Source organism: Ictidomys tridecemlineatus, chromosome 13 (assembly GCF_052094955.1).
Source record: "Ictidomys tridecemlineatus isolate mIctTri1 chromosome 13, mIctTri1.hap1, whole genome shotgun sequence".
Lineage (NCBI taxonomy): Eukaryota > Metazoa > Chordata > Mammalia > Rodentia > Sciuridae > Ictidomys > Ictidomys tridecemlineatus.
The window spans coordinates 16,512,932-16,533,601 of NC_135489.1; the positions used below are offsets into that span (position 1 = coordinate 16,512,932).

The 20,670-nt window shown below is 45.8% G+C and overlaps 1 protein-coding gene across 1 annotated transcript in view; it reads left to right on the top strand.

The window, feature by feature from the left end:
• The window catches only part of Alpk2 (alpha kinase 2), a 76,285-nt gene that overhangs the window by 53,008 nt on the left and 2,607 nt on the right, over window positions 1–20,670 (top strand). Inside the window, exons 8-9 of the mRNA XM_005323027.5 lie at window positions 2,006–2,223; window positions 7,224–7,272. Coding sequence (XP_005323084.2) covers window positions 2,006–2,223; window positions 7,224–7,272 — 267 coding nt within the window. The remainder of the gene's footprint in view (window positions 1–2,005; window positions 2,224–7,223; window positions 7,273–20,670) is intronic.

Genomic DNA, 20,670 nt, shown 5'->3' on the forward strand with positions numbered 1-20,670 from the left:
AGACAGCGATCTGGGATGAGTTCAGTTCTGTGTCACAAATCTCGCCCTGTCATCCTTCTTGTTTGTTGCCCCTCTTCCCAGTCTCTGTGTCAGGTTCCTCTTTTAGGAAGGGAGGATTGAAGCCACTAATCCTCCCCTGCAGGGGTAGACCCAGGTTTTGTGCAGCTTGCCTCTTCCCATATTCGGAGCCCTCTGGGAGAAAAGAACACAAAATTATTAAGATCAGATTGGTATAGGGACTTGGAAAGGGCCGTTGCCGGGCGTGGTGGTGGGGGCAGGGGAGGTAGGAGCTTAATGGGCTTCATCAGCAATCAGCACTGCAGTAAACTAGCCAAGACCCCAAGATAGAATATAAGTGAGGACATTTTTCTGTGAAAAACTGCTTTCCCTTCTTGCAATGGGAGGATTTGTGACCACATGAATGATGACAATATAAAGAGGAATAAGGGTCCTCAGAAGGACATCTGGGAGAGATTTCACGCTCATGGAACCTAAATCAGAGGATTTTAGAGGAAGAACACACACACACACACACACACACACACACACACACACACACACACACACACCACTCACACACAGAGCCAACATTCTTGCTTTCTCTCAAATCCCCCATGCTTAACCACAGTTGCAGCCTAGAGAGAGGCTCTGGACCCTTGGGGTGACCCCTGTGTTTAATTCCAGACAATGGAGCTTGGTCCTGGAGAAGTTCTCTTTTAGAAGCACATGGGATCTTGAAGAAAAAAAAAACAAAACAAAACGCTCCACAGTGGAGCAGCTTGCTTTTGAATTCATGAATATCAATGGCATCACATTGTCTATGCAAATGGCTCCCACTGGGCAGAGACCAGGCTAATAAAGAACCCGAATAATGCCCAACCTTTGTTTCTGTCCCTGTCCCCCCACCCTGCCAGGGCTGCATGATTAATAAGAACCCAGACAAACCCTGAACCTTTGTGCTGGGTACAGGGTCATTGGCCAGAGGGGTTCCTCAGAGCGTCCCTTGAATCCTGCAAAATTGACAAGCACAGCTGAGGAAGCCTGGGCAGCCAGGCTGATTGCAGTGAGAGGGGGCAGGGATACTGCCCCAAATGTGCCCGCTTCCATCTGGCCATTCTGTCCTCACCTGGAACACCTGAAATTTCTTTAACAAGACACACAGAACTTTCATCTTAAAATTAGAACTATTTTTTTCCTTCCCCTGGAATGATCTTGCCTTAGAATTCCTTATGGTTCTCCACTCACTTCCCACAGGTCTCTCCTCAAATGCTCTTTATTCATCAACAAGGACTTCTCTGACCCCCCTTAAATAAAATGTCACCCATTCCCACCCGCATGTCTCCTCCCCGCCGCTTTCTATTTCCACCCAACACTCAGCTGTGAGCTTTTACTTGTTTCTTGTCTGTCTCTCTCATTCAATGTAAGATCCACGAGAGCAGAACCTCTGTTTCCTTTACTGCTGCTTGTGGAAGTGTCTGGAAGAGTGTCTGACACAGAAGCTCCTGAATGAACATTTGTGGACTGAGTGGAAGGAAAGGAGGATGAACAGATGGGTGGGTGGAGGGGAGGTGGGATGGGTGGGGAGGTGGTGGATGGATAGACGGATTATAGTCCTTGACTAACACAACATTAAGGTATTAACATATGAAGACATTCATTTCTACATGAGCAATTGAAATAAAACCTAAGGAGGAATTTCTAATTCTAGAAATAAATAAAAACAGAAATGCATCTTCTTTCTCATTATGTAATAATTGGGGGATTTTTTTCTTTTTTAGTCTAAATCTAATGGATAGGGCTGGGGTGTAGCTCAGTGGTAGAGCCTTTGCCTAGTATGTGCAAGGTCCAGTTTCCATCCCCAGTACGAGAACAACCAAATCTAATGGAACCCAGAACCCGGGGGTTGATTCTGCAGCTCCTACTGCTCCACGTGGGCATAGAATGGCCCAGCAGTTTTTCTTTCCATCTGAAACTGGATGTGTGTCCATGTTCTGCTGCCTTGCAGGATCATTCCTATTTTTCTCATCCATCGGCCTGAGAACAACATCCCTTATGCAACAGTGGAAGAGGAGCTGATTGGAGAATTTGTGAAGTATTCCATCAGAGATGGAAAGGAAATAAACTTCTTGAGAAGAGAAACGGAGGCTGGTCAGAAGTGTTGTACCTTCCAGCACTGGGTGTACCAGAAAACCAGCGGCTGCCTCCTGGTCACGGACATGCAGGGTGAGGACAGTAGCTTGCCTGGCTGCAGGGACCCTGCGGGTCTGGGATGCTCCTAAGGGGGAGGAGTGAGGAAAGGAGGAAAGGGAAGGGGAAAGAGGGTCTGCTGCACACCCTGAGGCACCTTTACCCAAAGAAGGTGTTCCTAATATCTCATCAGAAACACGGTTTGACCCAGGAGCCCGAAATGGCCTGCTGAATGCGATAATAAAATTCTCTTTAATACTCATGCCAATAATGCTTTCCCACCTCAGAAGAGATTGGCTTCATTGTTATATCCTCAATAGGTGCAAACTCAGAAGTACCTATGAAAATCCAGATGCAGGAAAAGATAAATTGAGATGTGAGATTCCATTCTTAATATGTGAAAGGGCCTTACAATGCTTCAGATCTTATGTCCCCGCTGGTGAATTTAAGGCAGGCTTTCAATGTATACACACATTTTTAGGAATACCATTTCTTTAAGAAAAGGGGTTGTCATAATTAGGGTTCACCAGGAACAGAGCAAGGCAAGTACTGTCATCCCTTGGTAATACAGGGGATTGGTTCTGGGACCCCTAATGGATACCCAAGTCTGGGGATGCTTAAGCCCCTGACTTAAAATGGCATAGTGTTTGCACGTAAGCTACACATATTCTCCTGCATGTTTGAAACCATCTTTACAGTATAGTACCTGATACAATGTAAATGCTATGTAAACAGTAATTCTGTATTGTTTAGGGAATAATGACCAAACAAACAAACCCCCTTTGTACATATTCAATAGAGGTTCAGTTTTGGAGGAATATTTTCTGTTGAATTTGAAGATGAGGAAGCTACAGATGCAGAGGAAGGACCTGAAGGCCACTGTATTTGAGTACAAATAGCCTTTGAGTGGGGGGGGGCATGTCCCTGGAAACAACACAGAGGAGTGAGGAAGTGAGACTAAAGAGGGATGGACAGCTGACAGGGCACATGGATACACAGCCAGTTACTGCCGTGGGTAAGGAGCCTATGCAGAGTGCACTTCCCAGAACCACCCAGTGTTTATCCTCCAGCTCCCACTGCACCAGCTGAAGGCTGCCCTTGGTGCGGACCTAACTGTTTACACTCCTGCCTGACATTTGGGCAAGCCAAGCTGGGAAGAGTGGGCAGAGATAGTTCTTGGGCAAAGAAATGCTGGTGGTGGCACTGCCTATGGAGCCCATGGTGTTCAGAAGTGGCTAGAGTGAGAACAGGACTGTCTACGCATGTCCTTCCTGCCACTTCCTAGCTGTCAGCCTTTGGTCAAATGACTCACCTCTCTGTTTCAGTACTTTCCAGGTGAGGTTGTTGTGAGGACTGAGTGAGATACTGAAATGTTTATTGAGGCATGGCCACATAGCCAAATATTCCCTATTTTTGAAATAATTATAGATTCACAAAAATTTGCAATATATATAGATCCCCATGTACCTTTCATCTGGCTTTGTCTAATGACAACATCTAACATGACTACAGCACATTGTCTGTAGAATCAGGAGACTGCCTTTGGCACAGCATAATTAACTAGACTATAGACTTGTATGATTTCTACATATACTTAATCTTTATAATAATCTTACAAAGAAGATACCATGATCCCAATTTTGTAGATGAGAAAACTGAGGCTGGGTAGCAGTGATTTAATTGCTGCCACTCCGATAGTAAGTTGGTCCAAGATTCCAACCCATATTCTCTGACTCTGAATTGCAAGCTTTCCCATTATACCACAAATGAACAAATTTGCAAAAGATTTACTTCCCAATCTTTCCAAATGTCCTCTGATGTTAGAAGGTAGCAGCATGTACACTGTCCTTTCTCCCCCTAAGCCCACTTGGAGACTCCTTGCAGACCAACTGTGACTGCAACATTACTGTCCTGCAGATGGGCAGATATGCAAATTTATGGTGAGCCATAACGATTCAGTCTTTGAAGAGCGTTGGCTGCCACACACTCACACACCAGAAACATTGTCTTAACGGTTATTCATGCTAGTTAGACTCTGTTGGTATAGTTGTTGCCTCCCCAACCCCCCCACGAACTTTCCTCCTTCAGAGTTTATTTTGCATTAAATAGAGTTTGTCTACTGAAAAACAATGCCCTGGAGCTTCATGCACAGTTAGTTTTGCTTCTAGGCACTAGTAAACAACTATAGTGGAATATTACATCTCTCTGTAAATGATGTGTGCAGTTAAATGTGCTGGCATGGAATTTCATAATGGTGTCTACTTACTTTGCTGCTGGGAAAAAATGTTTTTATTGTCACTACCAATGTGGCATGAAATAAAACATCCATTCTCTAAGTAATATCTCCCCCTTCTTATAATTTTACTGGGACATTGGAACTAGAATTAAAGCAAACCCCAAAATCAATCATCCTCTTCTTGAACTCTTAAAAGTTATTCCATCCCTTGGTGCATTGAGTTGTTTATAGGATTGTGCTGGGGCCTGCAGGTTTGTGGGGTTAAAGTGGGTCTGTGATTTGGAACCAAGACCTGGCTCTCTGGTAAGATCATTAGGCCTTCTAAGGAGCCAGAAAGACCCAAGAACTCAAATTCTGGATAATAGACTCCTGGTGCTGCCAATTTCCTTCCTTCCAACAGAAACAACCTGTAGGTCACTATTATCCACAGCTCAGTTTAATAGCTGCACACTGGAATTTAATTCATTGTTCTCTAGTGATTGTTAATAACCTTGGTTGAATTGCTGACAAATTATTAAACCCAGAGAGAGAAGTTTCTTTTTAAAGATTATATTCTATTTTTCTAAACTGAAAATGACAGTTGGTAATTATGAGAAGCAAGGGAGAACAATTCTCCAAGTTCAAGGACCTTTTGCCAAATGACTTTAAAAATTAGACTTTTGTGCAACTTAGAGCTGTGATTTTTAAGTATACTTTCCATGAAACAAGATGGCCAAAGAGGGCTTTTGCAATTTGATATCTTAAAAAAAACCAACAGTCCCCATAATACAAGCATGTTGAGTATTCTTACATATGTTTAAGTGGTTAGCAGCTTTCAGAGAATGAGATGAATTAGTTACCAACTGTGAAAGAGGCTTTTAAAATGCTCGCTGGCACCCCCAAAGTGCCATGTCTAATTTAGCTCACAGGTGCACTCCAGAAAAGCCCGGCTCATTGCTTCTGTCTGACTAACCATTCTGAAAAGCAGCATGTCCCATGGTTTGACGTGCTTCAAGCAGACACTGCCGAATCAGAGCGTTAACCCTTCAAACTTTCCTTTCCTGGGCCTCTGGGATGGAGAACCCTAGAACTAGATTGTCATCAGATACGATCCTCAGGGTTGGCTTGGTGGGAGACGCTCGTTCCTTCTTGCACAGTCCAGGCTGGTTTCTAGGCTGCCTGGCCTTCTTGTGGCCAGGTCATCAGCTGGTGGTGGGGAGACTGGTCCTTAGAGCCTGGCCCATATAGAACCAGAGTCAGAAATGAGAGAGGAGAGGAGAAGACCCCCACCTGTCTGTCATCCAGCAAGTCAGATGCTGATAGGGTGGCATTTTGGATGCTATGCCCTGTGATAAAACTAGCTCACCTAGGTGGGGTCCATTGGGTTGGGGCAGGAGCCACCCTGGAAAGACAGGAAAAGAATGGGCACTTGGTTAGGGGGGAAATATGTTAGAAAGGCCCCGGTGCTTCTACACTCTGAGCATCAGAGAGATGTTCTCTCTTCCTGCTAGAACAGGGAGAGGTAACAGATGCAGGATGAGGTGGGGCAGAGTGAGCAAGGGGGGTGCTTCAGTCAGATATTGAGAGTCGGTGACCAAAAGGCCTGACAGAGCAACATGGAGGAGGAAAAGTCTCTTTTGGCCCAGTTTCTAAGGTTCAGTCCAGGGTCTGCTGACTCCACAGCTCTGGGCCCTGAGGGGAGGCAGAATATCCTAGCAGAAGGGCCTGGCAGAGAAAAGCAGCTCAGGACCGAACAACCAGGAGGCAGAGAGAGAGAAGCTCGGCTCAAAATATAAACCCCAGAGACATGCCCTCTATGACCTACTTCCTCCAGCCACACCCAGTTCATCTATATCAGTGGATTAATCCACTGATTAGATCTCATAATCTAATTATTTCACTTCTGAAAATTCTTGCATTGTCTCACAAACCTCGTACCTAAACCATAACAGGTGATTCTTCTGCTGCAGAAAGTCCGGCTCTTGCCCTCCTCACAGTGGAAGGCAATAGACTGTCCATTCTCCTTGCATCACTGGCTACTCTTCCAGCTGCCCCTGTTGTGTGTTTGGGATTCTACCATAAACACCTATGGCTCTCTGCTGAGCTGGTAGCTCAGGTAGCTGTTTAATAGTTTGGGGTTTGGTACCCTCCCTGCCAACCAACCACAGTTCAATGGACAGAGGTTAGGGCAAGTGCCAAAGGGGCAGACCACGGATCCCAAATGTCAGCATGCCCAGGCCACTATTTAAAAGACTGGAACCCTGGGCCTAAAGCCAATCCAGACAATCTTCAGCTGTGGATGGGAAACCATGTTCTTGGAAATGGGAACATGGTTTGGCTTTGAGCTGAGCACATGTCGCCTTGAACTTTCTCACTGTTGACTTTGACACAGCCACAGCCCACGACTGTTCCTCCTTCCATTGTGTAAGGGTTTCCACTTTCAGTGAGGAATTAGGAACCAGAAGGAAGCCCAAGTTAGAATGTTTCTGGGGAGGAGGCTCACGGAAGGACACAGACTTCAGATGCATCAGAGAGCAGCTGAGCCTCCTCCATCCCAGGGGCGAGACGAGCCAGGCAAAACTTGAGTCACAGGCACTGATGCATCAGGGGTCTGCCTTCCCCACTGCACCCCTGAGGTAGGGTGCATGTCGAAAGGCTGCCAGTCTCTGGGCCTCTGGGGGTGGAAACCAGGAGGAATTGGGTATATTTCTGCAGGAAGGGAGGTGACATAGGAGCTCTCTACCCCTTCCCTGAGTGGATCCCTGATCCTTTCTGAGTATCCCTGAGTAACTCAAACTGTCCTTGCTCTCTCTCCCCATAGGTGTAGGAATGAAGTTAACTGACGTTGGCATAGCAACACTGGCTAAAGGGTGAGTAAGATATAAAATGGAGAGCATGTCATTAACACGAGGCCTCCAAACACCTTACGGGCAAACGCTGTGAGGCTGATGTGGGCAGAGTGGATTTCTGGGCCTCACTGTGGGTGACAAATGTTCTTGGGATGAATTCAATTCACTTCCCTCACTTACATAAAATATTTATGGACTTTGTTCTCGCAGGGAAACACATTTGTTTCCTAACTTTGAAACAAACAAGAACTTTTGCAAACACATTTCTAGATTAATCACTCACAGGGATGTCATGGAGGGATATGTGCCAGTATTGTTTTGGGGGGATGTCTTTTAACTATGAGTATTCCATTTTTATACATCTAATATCTTCACTTTTAAAAGCTCCTTGAAGGAATATATACATATATAATATGTATATATGTGTGTGTATGTATGTATATATATTTTTTTGCAGTTGAGCATAGTAAATTCAATTTGTATATTTTTAATCAAGTTATTTCTCCAAAACTACTGTAGTAGTAGACACTAGGATGATTATTGCAGGAGCCAATGGCTGCCAAAGAGCTGTTGTTGATTGTGGTTTTGTTTCCCTAATTTATTTATTCATGTATTTTCTTTTTATTGGTGCATTACAATCATTCATAATAGTGAAATACAGCATTATATATTTGTACATGCACACAATATAACATTATAATTTGGTCAATTTCATTCTCTAGTATCTCTCCTTTCCTTCCTCCCCCTGTCCCCAAACCTGATCCTTTTTCTCTACTGGTTTCTCTTCTATTTTTCATGAGATTCCTTAACATTTTCCCCCTTTTTTTCTCTAGCTTCCATATGAGAGAAAACATGACCTTTGACCTTTTGAGTTTGGCTTTTTTTCACTTAACATAATGCTTTCAAGTTCCATCCATTTTCCTGCAAATGACATAATTTCATTCTTCTTTATGGCTGAGTAGAACTCCATTGAGTATATATAGTGTGTTTTCTTTATCCATATGCCACATTATCTATTTATCTATTGACAGATACCTAGGCTGGTTCCATAATGTGACTATTGTGAATTGTGTTGCTGTAAACATGGATAAGCATGTAATGCTGTAGCATAATGACTTTAATTGTTTAGGACAAATACCAAGGACTGCTATAGCTACGTTATTTGGTGATTTCATTCCTAGTTTTGGAGGAACTTCCATAGTGGTTGTACTAATTTGCAATCCCACCAACAGTGTAAACATGTTCCTTTCTAACACATCTCCTCCAGCATTTGTTATTGTTTGTGTTTTTGATGGCTGCCATTCTAACTGGAGTGAGATGAAGTTTTAGTGTAGTTTTGATTTTTAAGTCCCCAATGGCTAGATGTTGAACATCTTTTCATGTATTTGTTGGCCATTTGTATTTCTTCTTTGGAGAAGTGTCTGTTTAGTTCATTTGCCCATTTAATTTAGTGTAGTGTTGCTTTGCTCAGTTGCCGGCACAGATGATACTGCAAGAACTTTCTGCCAGTGAATCATCTAAACAACTGTCCCTTCCCTCTGCTTCACTTGACCCTTACTGAGGACCAAGCTGGCTGTTTGTGGTTCTTGGTGAGAATGAAATTCTGTTGGAGTGGCCAGTGCCTTTGACTGCTCTTTAAGACCCTCTGCAAGAAGAAGAAGAGACAAATGGGTTTTGGAGGGTCTGACCTCTGTTTTAAACATGCAGGTTTATTATTGATTAGGAATGGTGAGGCCAATGGGTAGGATGCAACTGTGGTCGAAAACTAGTTTGTTGCTCACAGTTTCCAGGAGAAGGGTGCATACTACACCATGGAGGGCCACATGTAGAAGCACAGGGGCAGTAAGGACGCAGAGGAAGTAAGGGGAGACATGGGTAAGAATCTTATTATTTTTTTTTAGATTGGACAAAGTTGGCTAAGCAGAGCTAGCTACTTTGAAAGTTTTCAATGGGCTAGGGGGCACAGGTGTTGTCCCTCATTATCTGGTACCTGTCTTGCAGTGATAAAGGCAGGTGGATGGTGCTCTGAGTGTTAAAGCTGATGGAGCAGGTGGTGGGCTTGGGCTCTGGATCAGTTGGTTTGTATATGAAAGTGCTCTGGAAAAGAGTCACTTACTATCTTCAGGGAGTGGCTAGCCCTAACAGGGGCTGTCTTTCTAGAGCTAGTAAGCATCATAAATACAAAACAATAAGATGGTGTGATGAATACACCTTGACTATGGGTACTCCCCTGGTTGGGGATGACAAGACTTTCTGCATGTTTCAGACCATCAACATCAGCAATGTGCTAACCACTATGTTAATTTTCAGCTTTCATGAAGGATGGAGAAAAGCAGAGGGATTCAAAGAAGTGGAAAGGGACCCTTCTTTCTTTTAACCTCTAGATCAGTAGGTCTGATTCATGAGTGCACAGAGCTTCTGGTTTGGCCTCAGAACCAAGATGCAGTTTGGATATTTTTCCCTGGTGAGGTTCCTTCTGAAAACCTGCTCAGTGAGGTTTTATGTTAGATTTATGTCCTGCACTCCCCCAACCCTGGCAGAGCAGACCAGAGTCCTGGCTGCCATACCCTTCAGAGAGTGTGGCCATGGCCTTGGGCTTGTAAATGGAACAAGTCTGGAGGGTTATGATGTGAAGTAGTTCCACTCTGGGCTTGGCCACCTACCTCCATTTCTCCTGGGTAACCTTGCTCTTGGCATGGAAGGTGTTTGTCTCTCCTGCTGGATGAAGAGGAATCCCAGTGTCCCCAGAACAGAATCTTGTATCTGATGTCCTTGCTTTCCATCCACTTTAGCATTGTCCTGAAATTGTTCACATTTTAAAGGCAAATTCAGTGGTACCCTATTTATGAAAGTCCCTGGTCCCCAGGGGAATTTCCCCAAAGGAGCTTTTCTTTAAATCTCCATGTTCTCTGCAGGACACGGTAGAGAACCTCATTGGCCAGACCTGGTTTGAGCCCTGGCTTCCCATCATTCCAGCTGTGTGGAATGTGACATTACTTTCTGGAAGGCACTCGTCTGCAGAATGGGGACATTCGGGCTTGCCCTCAGGGTTCTCCAGCTAATCGACATCTAGACCCTGAAGCTCAGTGTAATCTAGATAAATACTAATTTTCTGTCCCCTCTAATTCCTCAGCCTGACACCAGTGCAGGCAAATGAATACCACTATTTACAACAACTTCCTACCAAAACAAAGCAGAAAACTGTCCCAGAGTTCCCCCAACGAGGATGAACCTAAGAGCGTGATGATTTAAGACATCTTTCCAAAGCACATCAGCAGTTTCCAGGAACCCAGACCATTTGAGAGCTTCAAGTGGCACATTTTCCCCCGCTCCTAATTTAAAAAGAAACCCAAGCCTTTGGTTTTGTTCTCAGCTTTAATGTGACTTATCTGGCCTGGGACAGCTGCCCGAGACCCATTAGAAGCAGGATGACTGGAGCCCAGGGAGAAATACTGCCTGTAAAGTGTTCCTTACTGTCTTCCCACCCACGGAGAGGTCTGAGGCACCGGCAGAGATGGGGGAGGAGGGACTGCTGAAGTGTTTGAGAGCTTTGAAAGGAATATTAGATCATCTTGTCTGTTTTTCAAAAAACTTTTTAAACGTTTCAAGAAAAGTTACAATTTTTTTTTAATGCCACAGATTTCTTACTCCCCACAAAACTATCTTAGAAGCCTGTTTTTTTAAACTGATAAAAGCAGGGTACTCCTCTAGGATTGGTTGAGAGGCCCCTTGACAAGTTCCTCAGAGCTCCTGTGCTTGCAATGAAATCCGGTGGCCATGCCCATTGGCAGCACTTCCCTGGTGAAGAGGGGTAGGGCAGGTGCCCCTTATAGGGAAGAGGTAAGCAAGGAGCATCTGAGGTGAAGGGGCAGATTCCCAGTGCTGGGAGGTGAGACTTGAAGCAATTCTCCAAAGAAAGCCAAATCCATGAAATGGTCCAAAAACAGTGTCTACAGATTTGGAAAGGGTTTAAGTTCAAAGGCACTTTGAAGACAGGATGAGAAATGTCCCAGTGGGATGCCAGTGCACAGGGGAAAGACAGAGAAGAGAATGGCAGACTGCAAAGGGCTTCCAGAGAGTGCAGGAGAGGAGATGGGTGAATAAGGACCTGGCAAGCATGTCCTCGTGAGCTTAGTTTAGAAAGGGGGAGCTGCTAGTTCTGTGGAGTTCTATGGAAGGTTGGTGTGTGGCCTCTGCTGCGTGGACCCGTCACAAGTAGCAGAGTCTGTGTCAAAGAAAATATTCCCTATGTATCTGTACCACGTCTCTAGCGGACCCCCCAATAAATGCAACCTGCCTTGTTCTCTTGTTTAATGAAGTCCAAGGTTGTGATGCTATTTGGGGAGTACATAAGCTACTTATCATCTCAAAAAGAAAACAGGGACCTGCCATGACTTACTCATTTTAATTCAACTTTACTAGGTAGTATGATCCTTAAGACAGACACAGGTCGTATTTCTCCTGGGAGTGGGAGATAATGTTTGTGTCCAGAGGCACATCACCTCTATCTGACACCCTTCATCTTTTGGCAGTGTTGAGTACAAGAGTTTCAAGTGACAGAGTGTGACTGTTTTGACACCCAGCAATCCATTTTCCACCTACACCTATGATACTGACTGGACCTTTTAATGTGCTTCTGATTTGAAATTGCTCAGCCGCCTACAGTTCTTTAAGGGAAACAAGGGGAAGTTCCTGGTAACTTGAAAACCTACCCTAACCAGCCCCACACCATTTTAAAGCAACGAGGAGGCGAGCAAACACACACAGGTCAGAGGGGATTTTGCAAAACCCAGTGCTTGAGATCTGGGGAGAAGGTGGGAGAGGGACTCAGCCACCAGAGGGCAGCAGAGCCAATATTTTGTCCTCCATAGTCTCTAAACAAAACAATAACAAACAAAAACAAAAAGTGAAAAAACCCATCCAGTTTCATATTGCTGGGTTGAGTAAAACAAAGAGCACCACTCTAAGCAGAATTCTTCCCAGTCAGTAAGCAATGACCAAAAGAAGATGGACATGAATAGTCACCAAGGACGCCCCTCTGTGTGGCCACCAGCCAGCGCTTGGGACTTTCTAGCCTTGGAAGAAAAAATGGATGAAGCTTAAGGATGTGTGGCGAGTGTCAGGCGTCCCTGACATGGAAAGCACATTCAGGAGGCCTGGACAGAATCGTGAAAGACACAGGGGAGGTGACAGAGGCCCACATATCAAGGCAGGCACACCTGGGGGACAGTTGTTTTGAGAAGGCAGGCTCTACTGGCCTCTGCTTGCCCCGTTCTGGTCCTCCCAGTGATGAAAGGGAGGGAAGGTTCCGACAGAGGTTCACATTCACAGGCCAGAGTTCCACCCAGGGCCAGGCAGCCTGCTGTGAGTCCTTGAGCAGGGACTGCAAATGGTGGGGATAAAAGCCCCCCAGCTGCTTCACCCAGTCCAAGTCACCGGCATATGGGAGAGGAAGGGCCTACACTGACTTGGAGAGGGGAAGACAAGGAGTGTCATTTTCAAGGTCACACCCTTACAAAGGCTCTGGTGAGAGGGGGTGGTGCTGGGCAGACTAGTGAAAGCACTGCATGAAGGTGCCAGTTGAGGTTGCAAGAGACTCACAGATGGCTTCTTGTCATTTGACATATGGTTTCAGAGACAAAGCTGAACAGAAAGAAAGAGGGAAGACTGAGGTCTGCCCCTTGCAAACAGGCTGGGAGACAGTAGGAGGGAGCTGAGAGGAGGGCACAGGGGCAGCTGAGCAGACAGGACTGGGTGAAGACCAGAGATGTTAAAAAACAAAACAAAACATTAGAGTGCCTTTGGAACAGTCAAAGCCAAGTGCAGTGGGGCAGGGTGGGGGAGCCAGGTGACAGGGATCAAAGAGGAAGGTGCTTCTAGGAGGGGTGGACTCAATACATCTGTCACTAGAAGAAAGGGCTGGAAAAGGAGGTGGTGTGTGTGTGTGTGTGTGTGTGTAAGGGAGTCAGACACTTGCTGGAAGCAAAAGGGCAGGAGCTGTGGAGGAAAGAAGGGGACTAATGGAGTGGTCAGGGAGACTGGAGTGGTCAGTCTCCCTGAGGACTTTGGAACTTGTCAGTAAGGAAGGCTGGGCATCAGCACTGTCCAGCCAGCCACACCCTGGAAATGTGGCCTTGTCCCCCACCCTTACCCTGTCCAGGCATCAGCCAGGTGCTCTCCTGAGGGGTGCCATCTCCAGCAGTCTGTGTCTGAGGGGCTCCAGCACCCTCCTCCCTGGCCCTCCCTGGCCCTCCCTGGCCCTCGCTGTCTGTGGCCCTAGAGGCTCCCTGCTGCAGGTGGAAGGAGGGTGACCTTGGGAACCAGCACCCTGGGCTTGGAACAATGGATGACCCTCCGACTGCTTATTTGAGGGTTGTCTTCCCTCCATTGTCCCCTCCTTGGCTCTTTGCCCTCAGTTCCAGTCTCAGCTTCAGACAAGGAGTGGACTCTCTGCTTCTTGCGTATTCACAGGGACAGAACACGTGCCACCTCAAGAGTGGGCTGATGGCTGCCTTCCCCCTCCGGGGCCCTCTCTGCTCTTCTTCCTCAAGGCTCCCATCATAGAGCTCCCCTTGGGCTGGGGGTGCTTCAGCAGCAACAAGAACAGGAGCCCTGCTGTGTGCTGGGATATTCTAGGATGTTCTCGCCAGCGGGCAGGGTGCCCCTTCCTCCTTTCTCTCATGTTTCTGCAAAAGGAGGAAACTCACAGTGTTCTGCTTTTTTTCCAGCTGGGTAGCTGAGGGAAGAAAGGACCAGCGATGGTTTCCATGGAGGCAGCCCAGGCTGTGGCTTAGACTGAGGCTGAGGGAGGAGCCGTGGATGATGAGGGCAGAGAGTGGGCAGGAGCTAGCGACAGGGAGCTGTGAGCCCAGGTTTTGAGGAAGATGGAACATTCCAGCACTTGCTTGCCCTTGATCTGATTCACACTCTGGGTGACCATGGGAGAACCCACTGTCCGGATGAGGCAGGAAGCCAGGGCCAAACACTAAGAGCCTACTTGGACAGGCCAGGGAGGGATGGTGGGGCCGGAACTGGTATCTGTCTTAGTCAGCTTTTTTCACCACTGTGATTAAAACACTGAAAGAACAACATAAAGAGGCAAAGTTTATCTTGGCTCATGTTTTCAGAAGTTCAGTCTAACCAGGTGTGGCGGTGCACATCTTATACACCCAGAAGTTCAGGAAGCTAAGGCAGGAGGATGACAAGTTCAAAGCCAGCCTCAGCCACTTAGCAACTTGGTGAGACCCTGTCTCAAAATAAAAAAATAAAAAGGGCTGGGGATGTGGCTCAGTGGTTAAGTACCCCTGGGTTCAATAACTGATACAAAAAAAAAAAAAAAAAGAGAGTTCAGTCTACAGTCGACTGACCCTACAGCTCTAGGCTGGAGGTGGTGAGGCAGAACATCATGGTAGAAGGGTGTGGCAGAGGAAGGCAGCTCAAGACACAGCAATCAGGAAGCAAAGAACTCCACTCACCAGGGACAAAATATCAACTAAAAGGCAAACCCCCATGGACCTGCTTCCCCCAGCCAGACTTTTCCTGTCTACCATTACTACCCAGTTAATCCACATCAGTGGATTAATCCACTAATTAGGTCAAGGCACTTATTACTGAATCTTTTATCTATAAAAATTCTTGCATTATCTCATACATGAGCTTTTGGGGACACTTCAGATCTAAATTGTTAAAGTCCACATGGAGTTTGTGGAGATTAGTAGCTGAAGGTCACCCGTCCAAAGAGACTCTTATAACACAACTTCTCTAAAAAACACAGATGTGGTTACATTACAATGCATTTCTCACAGAATTTACATCACAGAATTTTTTTTTCAAAGCATCTGGTGGGATTCTTGCTTCTTACAACATATTTTTAGGAAGAACCAATTCACAGGGGGAAAAAAATGGCTGATTCACAAGGGTCCTCCAACCTTATCCCCCCTCAGAACGGCTGCTCCTACTGAGGGCATGCTGTGAACTGATGGTGCTGAGCCAGATGAACCCCGAATCATGGTTCTGCTGTGAAATTTTCTCAGAATCCACGAGGAAGTGTGAAAATTTGTATCTTCTTCTAGGGTCCTATAGCAGTTCATCACAGAATACTGTCATTACCAGTTGGTGTGTCTGTCTGCCTTGCAAGATGGCAGTGTCTGGGAAAGAGCCACATGGCTCAATGATCCCCTCTAGTTCCCCTATAGTGTCTGACATATAGTTAGTGCCTGTTTAATGAAGGAGTGAATCAATATACATGAAGAAATGAAAGGTATTGATGGAATTTCTGGAATTACTAGATGTTTTCAGAGTGGGAGACCTCTCTCATCTTTCTCCTTATATAAGTGACAATCTGTCCTACAATGCACAAATCCAGCTCTGGCTTTATCCTACACACACACACACACACACACACACACACACACACACACACACAATGTTAGTTAACTTTCTGTTACTATAACAAAATACCTGAGATAATCAACTCAAACAGAGGAAAACTCATTTTGGCTCAGTTTTGTAGATTTCAGGCCATGGTTGATGGCCTCTGGGCCTGTGGTGAGGCAGAATATTATGGTGGGAGTGTGTGGCAGAGAAGATGCTCACCCCCTAACAGCTGGGGAGCAAAGAGAGACAGGAAGGGATGAGGTTCCAACACCTACTTCCAGGGCTGTCCCCAATGACCTAATATCTTTCCATTAGGCCCCACCTCTTAATGGTTACACAACCTCCCAACAGTACCATGGACTAGGGGCCAAACCTATAACACATGGGATTTAGAGGGACATTCTAGACCCAAAGTATATTGTGTATGTACACACACACACACACACACACACACACACACAGATACCAAAGTTGGGCTTTGTTTTACCTAACCTGCTCCCTCAAATGGAATTCCTTGCCCTTGTAGCCATTTCCTATATATTCATTTTTTTTTCCAGAAAGGATATGAACTAAAACTGTTTTAAACAGCTTCCAGCTTGCTTCTAAAAGGGTTATTGACTTATGGGGGCCTTCTATATAGATTTTTCTTGCCTTATTTAATTTTCTGAAAGTGAGCCCTTTATGAATCCATTCAGGAACGTTGCTTTCCTTGCCATGGCCAGAATCGAGCAGCTCTGCAGCCGGCTCTCGCCCCTCCCACTCTGGCTGTGTGTGAAGGCAATCCCTTGCAGAGGGAAGCCTGGAGCAAACCAACTGGGGGAAAGCCAGCTGCACGGTCCAGTGGTGCTGTTTGTGAGTGTGCAAGTCTGAGCCATCCTTTATCAGGGTGAGAAGAGAGAAAAATCACTTTCCAGCAAGAAATGGTCTCACACAGCGTCTAACACAAAGCAAGTGTCAACACTTGGTTGAGTGAGCACAGGACTGTGGAAACAGGCACCTACCTACCTCTTCCTCAAGTGGAACATCAGTGTGACTTGATTATGTTGTCTGATGCCGGCTGCAAGTTGTGCCTGTGTCCTGCTTTAAATGTAAAGACCTTTTTCCAAGGTCAAATGGGAATGATTTGAGATCCCTCAAGACTTTGAGTAGTTTCTGTCCTTGTGACTCAAAGTGAGGCCCTGGGCCACTCTGAGCTTGTTAGCAATGCAAAACTTCAATCCGCACCCAGATGTACTGGATTCAGACCAGCATTTTAACAAGATCTCTGGGTAATCTGCACCACTCTCAGCTGGGAATACATGTATTGTTCGACTGCAGGGGTTCTGAGAGGATGGCTAGTTAAACAAGCAAACAGAGGTGGGTTAGGAAACGATGCTAATCAGAGGTTGAAGATAGTTAAACTTAGTCCAATTCAGCAGAGCTCAGGTTTCTAAAAATGGCAATATATGGGGAAAAAATTTCAAAATCCACACTCTTCAATTCATTGTATTAGATTCTTAAGTTTAAAGGCTTCACTTATTAGGAATTTATGGTCTTGCGGTTCTGGAGGGTACAAGTCTGAGAGCAAGGTGTTGGCGGGCTGGTTCCTTCTGGAGGGGTGAGGAAGAGCTGTTCCTTCCTGTTCCCAGCCTCTGATGGGTGCCCAGTCCTCAGTGCTCCTTGGCTTGTAGGCGCATCACCCCAATCTCTGCCGCACACGTCATGTGGCCTTCTCATGTGCCTCTATCCTTCCTGGTACAGACGCCAGTCTTACTGGATTGAGGGCCCTGCCTATTCCAGGATGACTTCATATGAAGCAATGACATCTGCAGCATTATTTCTAGATAAGAGCACACTCTGAGCTTCTGGGAAGTACGTGACTTTGGGGGATGCCGTTCAACCCCGTGATCTCTCCAGCAAGAAAAACAGTGTGCCTTTGAGCAGTGATGGCCTTGTAACAGAGCTGTCATGAATGTCCAGATCGGTGGTCACCTCCAGTCCCGAGGGCAGCAGATGGCATGTGTGGCGTGCAAAGTGGGCCCCAGGCAGGAGGACTGTGTTTCCCATGGCTTGGGTAGATGAGAGCTTGCCGAACTTGAACTTTGAATAAATCCGGGGTTAACTGGCCTAGAAACATGAGAACCTCACTCTGTTTTTCTCCCAGGGAAGCATGGCAATGGCTGCTGCTTTGAGAGAACAACAGGTCAAAGCAGAGGCCCAACCTCTTGGCTGAGGCAGAGATGAAGTGAAGGAGAAAGAGTCTCAATTCTGTAGAGGCTGGGAAGCAAACACCAAAACCCCAAACAAACAAATCCACAAAAGCTGTGAGACAGAAGTTTGCTGTTACCCGAGAGGCCAAATGGAAAGTCCAACATTACAAGGGGAACATACTGGCTTGGATGTAGTTTGGGTGTGTCCCCCAAAGGTTCACCTTTTTGAAAAGTGGTCTCTAGTGTGGTGGTGTTGAGAAGGTGGGATCCTTAAGAGACAGGGCCTAGGGAAGGTGATTAGGTTGTGGACGCATGGCCCTATTAATGCTGGTCTCATGGAATAAGTTAGTTCTCATGAGAGTGGGTTGTTATATAGGAAGGCCACCCCACATACTCGGCCCCTTCAAAACCCAACCATTTCTCCTTCAACTTCCCTATATTAAAATATAATGCAGCCAGGAGATCCTTAACAGGATGCCAATGCCATGTATGAATCCTCTGGCCACCAGAATCATCAACCAAATCAATCTCTTTTCTTTATAAAGTATCCAGCCTCAGGTTTTTGTTATAGCAACAGAAAACAGACTACTATAGAGAAAGAAAGAAATGTACTGAAATGGATATAAAAACCCACCCTGGGCAAAACTAAGTATCTGAGAATGAAGCTGGGATCCATTCATTTGTGTCTTGAATATTAATAGAAAAATCCTGCCCTGGACAGGAGTCCTGGGCATATAACACAATGTCCCGGGAAAGGTAATGGTCTGTGGAGGCACCACTAATTCCATGGAAAATCTAGGAAGATGCAGGGACAAGATTGGAGGAATTCCTTTTTGTCGCATGGAGCCCAGAGGGCTCCAGAGAGATTATACTCCATCTGGGACTCACAGTGAATTAGATGCTGGGAGAGGGAAGGGCTGCCTTGGCCCTTGGGCCTTACTGTACCCATATATAGTCATCTACAGTCAACCCTGAGTTGAATCTCTGCTGTCTACTATTAGCATTCTCTGAAGATCTAAGGCAAAAGTTTAAGCAGAGGAAAAGGAAGGAGCTGGATTCCTGGAAGAGATCTGTGCTTCTCTGGGCTACCCAGAAGTCATGCTCCTCTGAGCAAACTCTGCTCTTTCCAGTCCAGAGCTGGAACCATTAGATAAGGGCTCGCTTGTTACCCAGCATTAGCACCTAGTCACAAGGCAGTGCTTAAGGAGGAAGCCGTGACCTTTCTGGAAGGCCACAGCATAAAGTAGTTGCTTTGCTTTTTTGCAGAGATGAGATGTTTGAAGGTTTAAAAGCCCCAAGCAGTCCTGACATGAATGACCAGGACTTATTTTTGATGTGCTTGAACCGGGAGGCTGTCGCTGTCCATAACATTCCCAGCTTGTCTAAGATGTTTGGGAATTGGTGAGAAGCAATTAGGCCTCTGCAGAAGGGAAGAGGCTACCATGGTGTCTGACAAGCAGGCTCAGCTGGCCTCGTGTGTCCCCAGGGCGTGCTCAGGAAGAGCAGAAGGGCTGGCATTTCGACCTTTTCTGGGAATCTCCTACAGAGAAAGATAGAGATGTAAAAATGACATGCTTAGCAGGAGAATTTTCCCTACTCTGCTAGATTCAACTCCTGTCTTTGTTTGACTTTTTTTCCCCCAACAAATGAACTTGACTTATAGAGGCCACGTCATTTTTCAGAAAGAAATGGACTATGGGCTCCCCAGGGCAGAGCACGCCCTAGCAGGCAGGATTCATAGCAAGCACGTCAGGATGGAGCTGTAGCTCTAGAAAGGAAAGAGCTTTCACATATAAAGGGCAGCTTGGATGGTAGGAGAAGAGCACAGTTCCACCCCGCTTCATTCCAGCTGTGCGGACACCGACTTCTTCATACCAGCCATCGCATCTACATCGTGCCAGGGTTGCAGACTGCTTCTTACCAATTGGTGTCTGGTTCTGGTAGTTAGAAATGGCCTGAACTCTCACCCCAGCAGAGCTAGCCTTATGGTTCTGCCAGCCATGTGCTGGCACGAGGCCCCCCATGCAGAAGGGTTCTGGGTTTGGATTAATGCTCTGTTATTTTTCTCCTGGAATTTTTCATAAGTTTTGAACAGGAAATTCATCTTTTCATTTTTCCCTGGGCCCTGAAAATTATGTCAATGGCCCTGTACAAATGTTGTCAATGGCCAGGCACACCCTGTTTCTCTCCTTTCCTCTGAAAATCCCTCATTCTCCAGTCTCAACTTCAACATCCCTTCACAGGGAGATCCCAGCAGCTGCATCGCTTATAACAGTGATGATTATAAGAAGGCCAATAGCAACTGAATCTTCTCTATGTGTCATGTACTTAGCTAGGTGGATTTTTTTGTGCATTATAATTATATGTAATAGTGGGATTTATGGTTACATATTTATACATGCACACAATATAACAACACAATTTGGGTCAATATTGTTCCTCAGTATTTCCCCTCACCCTCCCTTTTCCTCTTCCCTTGGTTGTTCCTCCTCTTCCTGCTCACCCTCCTCCTCCTCTTCCTCCTCCCCCTCCCCCTCCTCCTCTCATAAGATTCCCCCACCTTTTTTTTAATTTTATTTTTTCTCTCTAGCTTCCACATAGAAGAGAAAACATATGACTTTCATTAATAACATTCAGCTTATTTAGCTTAACATAATACTCTCAAATTCCATCCATATTCCTGCAAGTGACACAATTGCATTCTTCTATATGGCTGAATAAAACTCCATTGTACATACATATTTCTTTATCTGTTCCACCACCTAGGCTGGTTCCATAGTTTGGCTCTGTGAATTGTGCTGCTAGAAACATGGGAATGTATATATCACTACAGTTTGATGACTTTATTCTTCAG